An 11,261-nucleotide genomic window follows, 5' to 3' on the forward strand; every position below is an offset into this window, starting at 1 on the left:
GGCGGTATTCCTGGTAAATTCTCGGGAAAAACGTCGGAGTAATCACGAACCACTGGCACACTTTCAAGAGTAAGTTCTCCATCTTCTTTGCTTACAATGCTTACGAGATAAGCCTCGCCAAAGCCTTTGTTCAATATCTTTATCGCTTTCATTGCAGATATCACCATAAGTATTTTTTCTAACTTTGATCCTTGAAACGAAAATTCTTCCTCACCCGGCACTTTGAAAGTAACTTTCCTCTCGTGACACTTAATTGTCGCAAAGTTTCGACTTAGCCAGTCCATTCCCAAAATCACATCGAAGTCGTGTATCTCTATGAGGTACAAATCGGCTTCAAGCTTTCTATTTCTAAAGTTCAAGGGAATTCTCTGAGCAATCCTATTCGTCTTAATGCATTCTCAAGAAGGAACACTTATGTTCAAGGCTAAGTTTTCTACTTCAGAAGGGATATGATTCTTTTGACAAAACTTAGCATAAATGAACGAGTGCGAAGCTCCAGAATCAAATAGAACAACTGCTGGTGTTCCAGATATGAGTAACGTACCGGTCATTGTGTCTTCATCCTCCGCTGCTTCTTGATCGGCTAAAGCGAAGAATCGGGCATTTCCTTTCTTTTCTGGCTCCTTGACTCCTCTTCTGTCTGGTCCCACATTTTTCTTCCCTTCTAGCGCATTGTTCATCTTCTTAGGACAATTATGTGTAGTGTGTACCGGTTCGCGGCAGAAGAAACAAACTCCTTTACCCCACATGCATTCTCCATAATGATATTTTCCACATTTCTGGCATTGTGGTTTTGTCCCTGTTGTTCCCGTACTAACGCCTCCACCAAACTTCGGCCTCTTATCTTGAAAGTTTCCTCCGCCTTGATTATAGTTCTCCCACTTCCTTTTCATAGGTTGATTCGCTGGTTTCTGTGCAGGGATGTTTGACCCAAGAGCAGTTGCCACCTCTTCGGCTCGCTTAACCAGATCGCTAAAATCTTCAATTACATGTGCAGCCATAATTCCCTTGATATCAGTTCTCAATCCTTTTCTGAACCTAGCTATCATTTTATCTTCTGTATCAACTAGGTGTGGTGCGAAACGACCCAACTCATTAAATTTCCTCTCGTACTCCTCTATAGTCATATTCCCTTGTTTCAACTCAAAGAATTCAGTCTCCTTCTTTTCTCTGAATGAAAGGGGGAAGTATTTATCCATTACCACATCCTTGAAAATTTTCCAATTTAGGACATTGCGATCTTCTTCTGCCAACAGACGGTAGAAATGCTTCCACCATTGTCGAGCGTCCTCTTTGAGTTGAAAAATAGCACATGAAACTTTCTGCTCCTCGGTACAGTTGATGTGAGTGAAAATTCGTTCAAGCTCTTCCAACCACTCTTCAGCTGCTAGTGGTCCATCGCGCCCATTGAATCGTGGCGGATTATAGTTTCGAAATCGCTCTACCGCTTGATCTATAGTGTTAGAGGTCTGGTTTAGGTCACGTTGCGTAGCCTGAGTTTGGGTCTGCTGTTGGACAAAACCCTGTAAAGCACTCAGAAATTGACCCATGAAATCTCCTCCATTAGTTGGATGAGGTTGTCCTGCTTCTGCTTCGTTATTGGTATTTGAGTTCTCGGCGTTGTGGGAATGTGCACGCGTATTCCTCATGGTTCTATATTCACAGGCACTATCACAAAAATGAGGGAATATAAAACAAGGTTATTCCTAATTCGAGGACTATATTCGACATGAAAAGTTTGAACTCATCAAATCTCAATGTCATGAACTGTAAAATTCCGAAATAAAATTCATAGCTGCAATAATCTTCAACATAGTAACTGCATACTGAACATGAATTTTCTGATAATAACTTCAATTATTGCAGCAAATCTCAACATAATTTTCGGAATATAAACAGTTTATACTCATCCCCTTGAAAACTTATTTGAAATACCTTTACCTTAAAGTTGGAGCGCGTAGTGGTCGAATGGCCTTGTCACACTTGACTTTTAAAATCTTTAAGGAAACAATTTATTTTGCAGAGTCTACAGGAAAGTAGACCTGCTCTGATACCATGCTGTAACACCCTAATCTAATTAAAGTGTTAAATATGAATTTAAATAATTTTTGACAGCGAAAATATCATAAAATAAAGTTTTGGATTTATTTTCAAATAAATAATTTTTTTTTAAATAAAATATTTGAAATAACTTGAAAAGAAGGCCAGCCATGGTAGAAAGCTAATATGATAACATTAAACTTGATAAGTTACACCAAAATCTCAAGAGTAGTTTGAGACTTCGAAAACTGTACAAAGCAAAAGGTTAGGTGTAACTACAACATTATATTTACCAAAAATATTTACTTGACGCGCCCATTCGATCCTCTACGCGTCTCCAACCTTAGTTACCTGAAAATGTTAAATATGGGATGAACATATGAAATATACTCAGTGTGGGAACATGCAATAATTGTCCACGTTAATAAAATGGTCAACACATACGCACTGCACTGTAATACTGATAACTGAAATTCGCACGGTGGCATACCAAGGACTTTAATGTCCTGGACCCATTGAGCGGGCCCTTGGCGAATAGGTTGCAACCTTAACTGTAACATGTAATCGCATTGTGGCATACCAAGGATGGTGAAGTCCTGGACCCATTGAGCGGGCCCCTAGCGATATAATTTAATTTACAACACATATGGCAAACACATAATATTAAAATGGACAAAGATTAACCACAACATGTTCTGAAATAAATCCCACACCTGTAACTTGAACTTTGAAATTTAACTGCGAGAATTTAAAGTTCACGTCCTAGTCGCGCCGCACCTAGTCAAATAGATTCAAATAATAATATAAGGACCTAATTAAATAGTAAAATATACTCCCTCCGTCCCACTAGAATTGACACACTTGCCTTTTTTGTTTGTCCCACTAGAATTGACACTTTCCCAAAATAGTATGTGATCCATACTTTCTCTACTCACATAAAATAAGTGGACCCTACCTACTTTACACACTTAACACTTTATTCTTAATCTTTGTGCCAAACTCAAAAGTGTCAATTCTAGTGGGACGGGGGGAGTATTTTCTTATGAAAATTTGGATTGATGAATGATTTAAAATGAAGTCCAATTTAATTAAAATGAACTTTGCAGCCCAAAATAATTTAAAATGGAGCCCAATCACTTAAATACATCTGAGCCCATTGAAATTTAAATCAACCTAGGCCCAACCCACTCTTCAATTTCCCACTTTAAACCTAAACCTACACACAACACACACCCACAACTCACGCACACCACACACACACACAAGCTTCACTCCACTCCCTCCCCTCCTTCTCTCCTCTCCCTCGGCCCCCTTCCTGCCGCCGTCACCGGACGGCCGCGCCGTCGCCGGAGGCCGGCGGTTCTGCCTCACCTTTGCCATCCTCAACCTCTCTCCCTCATCTCTCCCCATCCTCCCTGTTCTTCCCTCACTGCCCCCAGCCGCAGCCCCTCCTTCTCCGGCGACCCTCGCACCGCCTGTCACCACCTTCTCCTGCCCGGCAGCAGCGCCGCCATCGCCGTTCTCGCGACAGCAGCAACCGCCCAGTCACCTCCTCCCTCTTCCCGACCGGACAGCGCAGCAGTGGCCGAGACCACCGCGCCGCCGCCTCTGCTTCTCTCCGCCGCCGCCTCTGCACTCCGGCGAGCAACTTCTCACCCAATTCATACCAACCCCCTTCATCAATCTAAGTTTCTCATTTCTTTCTGTGAAAGCTGTAAATATGTATTCTACTTTTATTTCTTAATGAGTTGCAGATACTAGTTTTATTGATGCATATGCATGTTTAGATTTTTAAGAACAGGAATTTTTGTAGAAAATCTGGATTTGGCAAAAAAAAATGAAGAAGATAATTGATGTGCTGAAATAAAATTACATAGCTTCTGCACAAATAATTAAAATTACCACTTGAATCGAAAACAACAGGACAAGAAGTTGTTTGCTGGGTTTTTGAGTTACTTTCAGAAAATGGAAGAAGCCAACATGATAAAAAGTAAAAGTAAAACTGAGGCGGTGGTTTCGTACTGCACAAGAGGAGTACTCCTCAAAATTAAGTGTGTCGTACAAAATTTGTGGCTGGAGATGAAAAGAAGGAAAAAAAAAAAAAACAGAGTTTTATGGCGTGAAGGATGATGGGGTCTTACTGGGCTTCTTTGCTGGACTTTTTTTTATTAAAATCCAGTCCAAGATATAGAAGAGATTATGTAAATGTTCATTCACAGCTCAATCTTTGAGCATAGAAAAATATTACTCAAGTTATAATCTTTAACTTAAAAATTATCTATTTGACTAGGGCGCGACTAGACATTTTCTTAATCTTAAAATATTTTCAGTGACTTTATAAATTTAAAAATTTTAAATACTTATAATGAATAATAAAAATAATTTCAGATGATATTGTGGTTTCGTGCTATTACACCAAACAACAACTATAATCCAACGGTGGGTATAAAGTATGAGGAAAGATCTAAACAAACATATGTGCGAAACGTATCCTATGAGTATTCAAAATTACTAAGGAAATGCTACAATATTAATAGGGACACGTGTAATCATCTAAAGGGGAAAGTGGTATTTGAGAAAACAGATAAAAAAAAGGTAGGTGGTATTTGACTTAAGAAACTCAGACTGGTTGAAGAAAACCCAAACCAAAAGAACTTTAATGACTTTAATGAAATTACACGTGTAACGATCCTACCGACAATGTGTAATGCAGATTGTGTAGGTTAGACATTTCCCTCCCTCTGTGCCCCACATAATTTTCTAACTTTCTTTTTTGGTCCGTTCATAAAAAAACTTCACTTTCTATTTTTGGATTATACATCATCACTAATAATACTCCATTCACCCTTATTTTTCATATTTTCATCACTTTCATTATTAATTATAACATTTTTTTTATCACTTCCAATATATTCAACAACTTCGTCTTAAAACATGTGCCCCCTCCCTCGTAGGAAGTTATTTATGGACGGAGGAAGTAATTACTTTAGGATGGAGTAATATACTATTTGTAGACGTCAAGTAAAGTAATTACTCCCTCTGTCCCCCCAAAATAACATCCTAGGAGAGAGGGACACGAGTTTTAAGATAAATTTTTTGAGTGTATTGAAAGTGGCGAAAAGATATTATAGTTAGGAATGAAAGTGATGAAAAAAATATTATAATTAGTGTTGAGAGTAATGGTGAAAATGTGAAAAATAAAAATAAACGAGATATTATGAGTGGTGAGATAATGTCTCAAAATGGATAAGATCAAAAGAAATTATTTAGGAGACGATCTAAAAGTATAAAATGTATAAAATTATTTAGGGGATGAAGGGAGTATCACGAAGATACTAACTATTATGTTCTTGAAACTAATATTCTTTCTTTAGAATTAATAATAAAAGAGTTACTCCCGTGTAAAAATATTTGAATACTATTTCTCAAAAATATATATATAGAAACAATAGGGCCGAATGGCCCTATTCAACATACAACATCAAATTTTGTCCACCATTTGAAAAAACATAAATTTTGGCCATTTTTTGTATGTCATGACTATTCTACCCTTCTCTCTTTCCTCTCTCTTTCTCATCTCCCTCTCTCTCTCTCCAGCGGTTCCTCTCTCTGCTCCAGCGGCTCCTCTCTCTCTTTCTCTCCAGCGGCTGCCGCTCTCTCCTCTCTCTTTCTCATTTCCCTCTCTCTCTCTCTCTCTCCAGCGCGCCGCCTGGGCAGAATTCGTCGGAGGATGAGGCGGCGGCGGCAGATTTGGTCTGATGAGGCGGCGGCGGTGGATCTGATCTGATCGTTGCGCCGCCTCCTTCGATTTCAGCCATGGCAGATCTGATCTGATCTGTGTGCTGCACGTATGGCACTTATGGCACTATTAGTGCCATAAGTGCACACTTCCCCCTAGGGTTTAGATATTCCATTTAGGGTTTAGATTATCCATTTGGGGTTTAGATATTCCATTTAGGGTTTAAATTATCCATTTAGGGTTTAGATGTTCCATTTAGGGTTTAAATGATGTTATTGTTGTTGTTTCTGTATTTGTGCTGCACGTATGGCACTATTAGTGCCATAAGTGCCCAAATGACCATTTTACGTAGTTTTATTTTGAATTTCCATTGGCACTTATGGCACTATTAGTGCCATAAGTGCCAACGGAAATCCAAAATAAAATCAAAGTAAAATCTTGGCACTTATGGCACTAATAGTGTCATAAGTGCCTAACCCGACCCGGCACGCGACCCGCGTGCCTGATCCTACCCGGTCCACCTCATTAAGGGTAAAAACGTCCAAATCAATAAAAATGGCCAAAATTTGTGTTTTTTCAATGTGTGGCCATAAATTATGTTTTATGCTTCATTTTGGCTACTTCAAAATTTTACTCTAATATATATATATAGGAATGAGATCATGTAGTATCCAATGCTTATAATAGATCCCTAGATCCAAATCTTGACCACACATTTATGACATGTGGCGCATCAAGATGGTGCCACGTGGCAAGGAGCTTCCAAGCATTTCAAGGCAAAATCTGGAGGGGTAAAATTGGAATGTAATTTTCGGATTTAATAATTAAAAAAAATATATTTTTTTTAGATTTTCTCAAAATAGATATATTTTAGATGTATATAGTTTCACACAAAGATGCATAAAGTTTTCACATGAAATGCATAACTTTGAACAGAAAAATGCATTTAATTTTTACAGTTTTGGTATTTTCACCACCCCACCCCACACCACCCCCAACCCACCCCACACCACCCTCCAACCCTCCCCATTACCACCCCCAAAATAGTCATGTTTCACATGCATATAAAATCAAACAAAAGTGTATAAAGATTTTACATAAAAATGCATTAAATTATACAAAAAATGCATTTCATTTTAATAAATCTGGTATTTTCGCCACCCCACCCCTGCCCCACCCCCCCACCCCAAATTTTTTTTTTCAAAAACTGATTTTCTGATTGCTGACCCACCCCCACCCCCCCCCCCAAAAAAAAAAAAAACTTATTTGTAGTTAATGTTTTATGCATTTTCATGTAATAATATATGCATTTTATTGTTCTTGATTATGCATTCTTTTTTTTTTTATATATACACACGTTTTATAATATTTTATTTTAGGGTATAGGGTTAGGGTTTAGTGTTTAGGTTTTTAGTGTTTAGGTTTTTAGTGTTTAGGATTTAGTGTTTAGGGTTTAATGTGTAGTGTTTTAGTGTTTAGGGTTTAGTTTTTAGGGTTTAGGGTATAGGGTTTAGGGTTTAGTGTTTAGGATTTAGTGTTTAGGTTTTTAGTGTTTAGGATTTAGTGTTTTGGGTTCAGGGTTTAGGATTTAGGGTTTAGGGTTTAGTGTGTAGTGTTTTAGTGTTTAGTGTTTAGGGTTTAGTTTTTAGGGTTTAGTGTTTAGGGTTTAGTGTTTAGGGTTTAGTGTTTAGGGTTTAGTATGTAGTGTTTTAGTGTTTAGTATTTATTTTAGGGTTTGAGTTTTAGTATTTAGGGTTTAATGATGTTTAGATTTTAGTGTTTTAGTGTTTAGGGTTTATTTTTTAGGTTTCAGTGTGTAGTGTTTTAGTGTATATAGGTTTTAGTGTGTAGTATTTATTTTAGGGTTTTGGTTTTAGTGTTTAGGGTTTAATGATGTTTAGAGTTTAGTGTTTTAGTATTTAGGATTGTTTGCTAGAATGTTAATAATCGGAGACATAGACATATCTGAAAGTAAACAAATAAACATGTAAGAACATGAAAAACATAAAGTTCGTAACAATAATATTGTAACCTTTTGATAAAACAATATTAATGAAACCTCCAACGGCTCAAAGAATTCCATGTGCAAGCCACGTGGGGTGGACGTTTACACACGAACTCCTCAACCAGACTATTTACCTAGTCATTTAATTTCTATCCATGTCAACTTAACCTTTTGACAAAAGAAATCAATAGTTGGCACCTTAACTAGACCATATCATCATCAAGAAGGGACTCCTTTGGGAGTTGTACATTGTACTTGATATGATATCTAAGCAATGACCACATTTTAACCTTAAAAATTAAATTCTCGAAATTAGCATACTCACTCGGACCATGCCGCTTTCAATTTAATTTCCTTGGTTATCTTATTTAATACCATTCTCCAAAGTACTTGTGAAAAATTATACAAGTAAGCCACGTGGGGTGGACGTTTACTGCATAACTCCCACTACTTTAATGGTTTTAAATATTTTCATAGAAATCTCTTCTGACAAACTTATGAAAAACAAATATGAAGTAAGCCACGTGGGGTGGACGTTTACTCATATTGCTAATCACTTTGTCTAGAGACCGCATGTGGAGGTCTAAAATAATTTTTAATTACTATAAAAATTATCAAACAGCTTAGTCTTTTTCTTTCAAAAGGTTTGTTCATGCTCAAGCACATAAACCTAAACATGCTTCTCTAGAACCCAACATGTAAAACATGCTCACAGAATTCTAAAACATGCTTAAGAAAAACGGTAAACCTACTATCATGCTCGTCTAAGCGCAATTAATAAACAAATATTAACAAGCAAAGACGTGCAAAAGCAGGTAAAGAGCATAAGGGATTAACAACCACGACATGCAAAGAACAGTAATAAAAGAATTAAAATTCTTCGTGACCCATTCGTGGAAACCCAACATCTATTCTATTACAAAATAAAATAGAAAAACAAGCCCAAAACTGAATAAAACTTGGCCCGAACACATGGGCCCGTCAAGCTAGGGTTTGGGCCCCCTTGGGTTGAGAAACAATCGGCCACCTAGGGCTTGGAACCCTAGGCGCCGCCGCCTCCAGCCAGCAACAGCAGTCCACGGCGGCGGCTGCCCCACCGCCGGTCTCCTCCTTGTTCTCGGCTCCGGCAGCACCAGCCTTGGCAGCAGCCTCGGCAGCAGGCGCAGCAGCGGCCCGGGCAGACAGCCGAGCAGTGCGGCGCTGGGCGCGCAGCACGTAGCCAGCAGGCACGCGCGTGCACAGCCCACGCACGCCCAGCCCTCGCCTCGCCCCGATTCCAGCCGCAGCACTCGGCAACCCCGGCGACAGCAGCTCCAGCAGACGACAACAGCAGCGGCAGCAGCGGCAGCGCGCCGCCCGCCGGGCGCGCAGCGCGCAGAACGCGCAGACGCTGCCCCGGGCGCGCACCGCCCCTGCCCGCTGCTTCCAGCCGTTCGCCCCAGCCCTAGCCGAGTCCGCCCCGCCATCAGCCCGTGTCCAGACCAGGGAGCAGCAGCGGCCGCGCGGTCGCCTGCCTAGGCGCGCCGCGCGCGGTGTGCAAGCACCCGCGTGCGCGCTGCCCCTCGGCGCCCGCGGCCCCTCGCTCTCGGTCACACACGCCTCGTCCTTACACCATCCTCCGTTGTTGATTCGTCGTCATCCTCGTTTCGTTCTTCAATTTTACAGATTTACAACGGAAAAACAAATACAATTGAAATCCTAATCTAACCACGGTTTTTCTCGTGGTGAAAAACGATTACAACGTCAAACGACGTATCCCACGAATCAACGAATCACGAAGAACAACAACAGTTAAAAACAACGCACATTATTAATCGTACACAAATTAATAATAGAGCCAAGAAATTAATCCTGGGCTCTGATACCAATTGAAGGAATATTAAATTGAATTAATACTCGATTGCCCGATGATCGTTTCTTGGATTATTATTAATTCATCATACAACGATTAATTCCTAACATGCTCCTATGAAATTAACAGCTGCACACAGGTGTTAGGAAAACTTACTTGAGAATCGGATGCACAGGTGGTTGATGATCGCGTCGAATGATTCAGACTCCAGCTCTGATCTTCTCGACTGTATCCCGCTCAATTCCCAACGTTGGATGGACAACGAGCTATGGAAATTCCCAAGACAGAATGGCCACACACGTTTCTGCGCCTCCCTCTGCTCTCAAAAACCCTAATTTTTATCAGTGTATTTTCCTGAGAGCTGACAGCTGTATTTAAAATACAGAAAAGAGGGAGGAGGCGCCACATTAGTGAGAGGGCCGAAAATTACTGTCTTCTAGGGCTTGGAGACATTGGGCCAGCCCAGGGACCAGATACAAGGAATAAAGATGAGCCTCAAATAAATTAATTTATCCATGGTCAGCCCAGACCATAATTAATTTATAAATATCAGTTCATTCCACTAGAGAACCGATACTGACTTACCCCTTTATTGCCGGTGATGAGTCGGGGCTTGTATTTAGACTTATTAAATCTCCGTATTTAAAATATCCGACATCCATTAATTAATTAGAGCTCTGACAGCTTAAATTAATTAATCTCTTAATAATTCCTTAAGCAGTACCACTCAAACTTTATTATTACGCCTGAACTTAATCAACCTGCAGGGTTTAGCGCAATAAACCTTATTGAGCTCCTTAAGGGGATGTCATTATCCTATACCGGATACGGGTACTAATACAGATAATCAAATATCATATATTAACCGCTATCACCCAAGATACAGAGTACTCGAGTTAGTATATAACTTTCACCCATAGTAAGTCAAAGTGATATACGAGTTAACATATATATCTGAATACTTATTAGTATTAAGATTTATGAGTCACCGAGATCTTGATTCTTCACTTAAGTCAGATAGAAGAATACATCTCAAACTGTGGTCCTATCAATACGTAATGACGTACCAGTATAGACAAGTAGCCAAGACAAACTACTTCCATCAATACTGCAGCCTAAACCAATAACTTGTCCTAGAGTTATTTCGGCTGTGAATATATTATATCTCTTAAGGTTATTCCAATTATATGGTCTTCTGTGATCTACAACACACCATATAATCTACTTATACAGAGATAAAGAACATACATATGCAATCATGAAAACCAAACAGATAGGAGATAAGAATAGTGAATAACAGGAATCATTGTATACAAGCATAAAGTTCTTGCTTTCAGTATACAAATCCAACAGGGAGGGTGGGTGGGGGTGGGGGTGGGTCAGCAATCAGAAAATAAGTTTTTGAAAAAAAAAATTGGGGGGGGGGGGTGGGGCAGGGGTGGGTCAGTAATCAGAAAATCAGTTTTTGAAAAAAAAAATTGGGGGGGGGGGGGGGGTAGGGGCGGGGCAGGGGTGGGGTGGGGTTCAGGGGTGTGAGGGGGTAGGGTGGGGTGGGGTGAAATCTTATGCATTTATATATGAAACTTTATGCATTTTTATATGAACCTTCATGCATTTTCGTATTA

General features: G+C 39.7%; 1 protein-coding gene across 1 annotated transcript; it reads right to left on the bottom strand.

Moving 5' to 3' along the window:
• Positions 1-398: 398 nt before the first annotated feature.
• On the bottom strand, positions 399-1,649 carry LOC131022897 (uncharacterized). The gene has a single exon (XM_057952439.1). The coding sequence runs from the start codon at positions 1,647-1,649 to the stop codon at positions 399-401; it is 1,251 nt and encodes a 416-aa protein (XP_057808422.1).
• Between the last annotated feature and the right edge of the window lie 9,612 nt (positions 1,650-11,261).

Source organism: Salvia miltiorrhiza, chromosome 4 (genome assembly GCF_028751815.1).
Source record: "Salvia miltiorrhiza cultivar Shanhuang (shh) chromosome 4, IMPLAD_Smil_shh, whole genome shotgun sequence".
In the NCBI taxonomy this organism is placed as follows: Eukaryota; Viridiplantae; Streptophyta; class Magnoliopsida; order Lamiales; family Lamiaceae; genus Salvia; species Salvia miltiorrhiza.

Excerpts from the sequence above, each read along its gene's own strand:
- LOC131022897 (XM_057952439.1), bottom strand. The coding sequence starts at position 1,649 with ATGAGGAATACGCGTGCACATTCCCACAACGCCGAGAACTCAAATACC.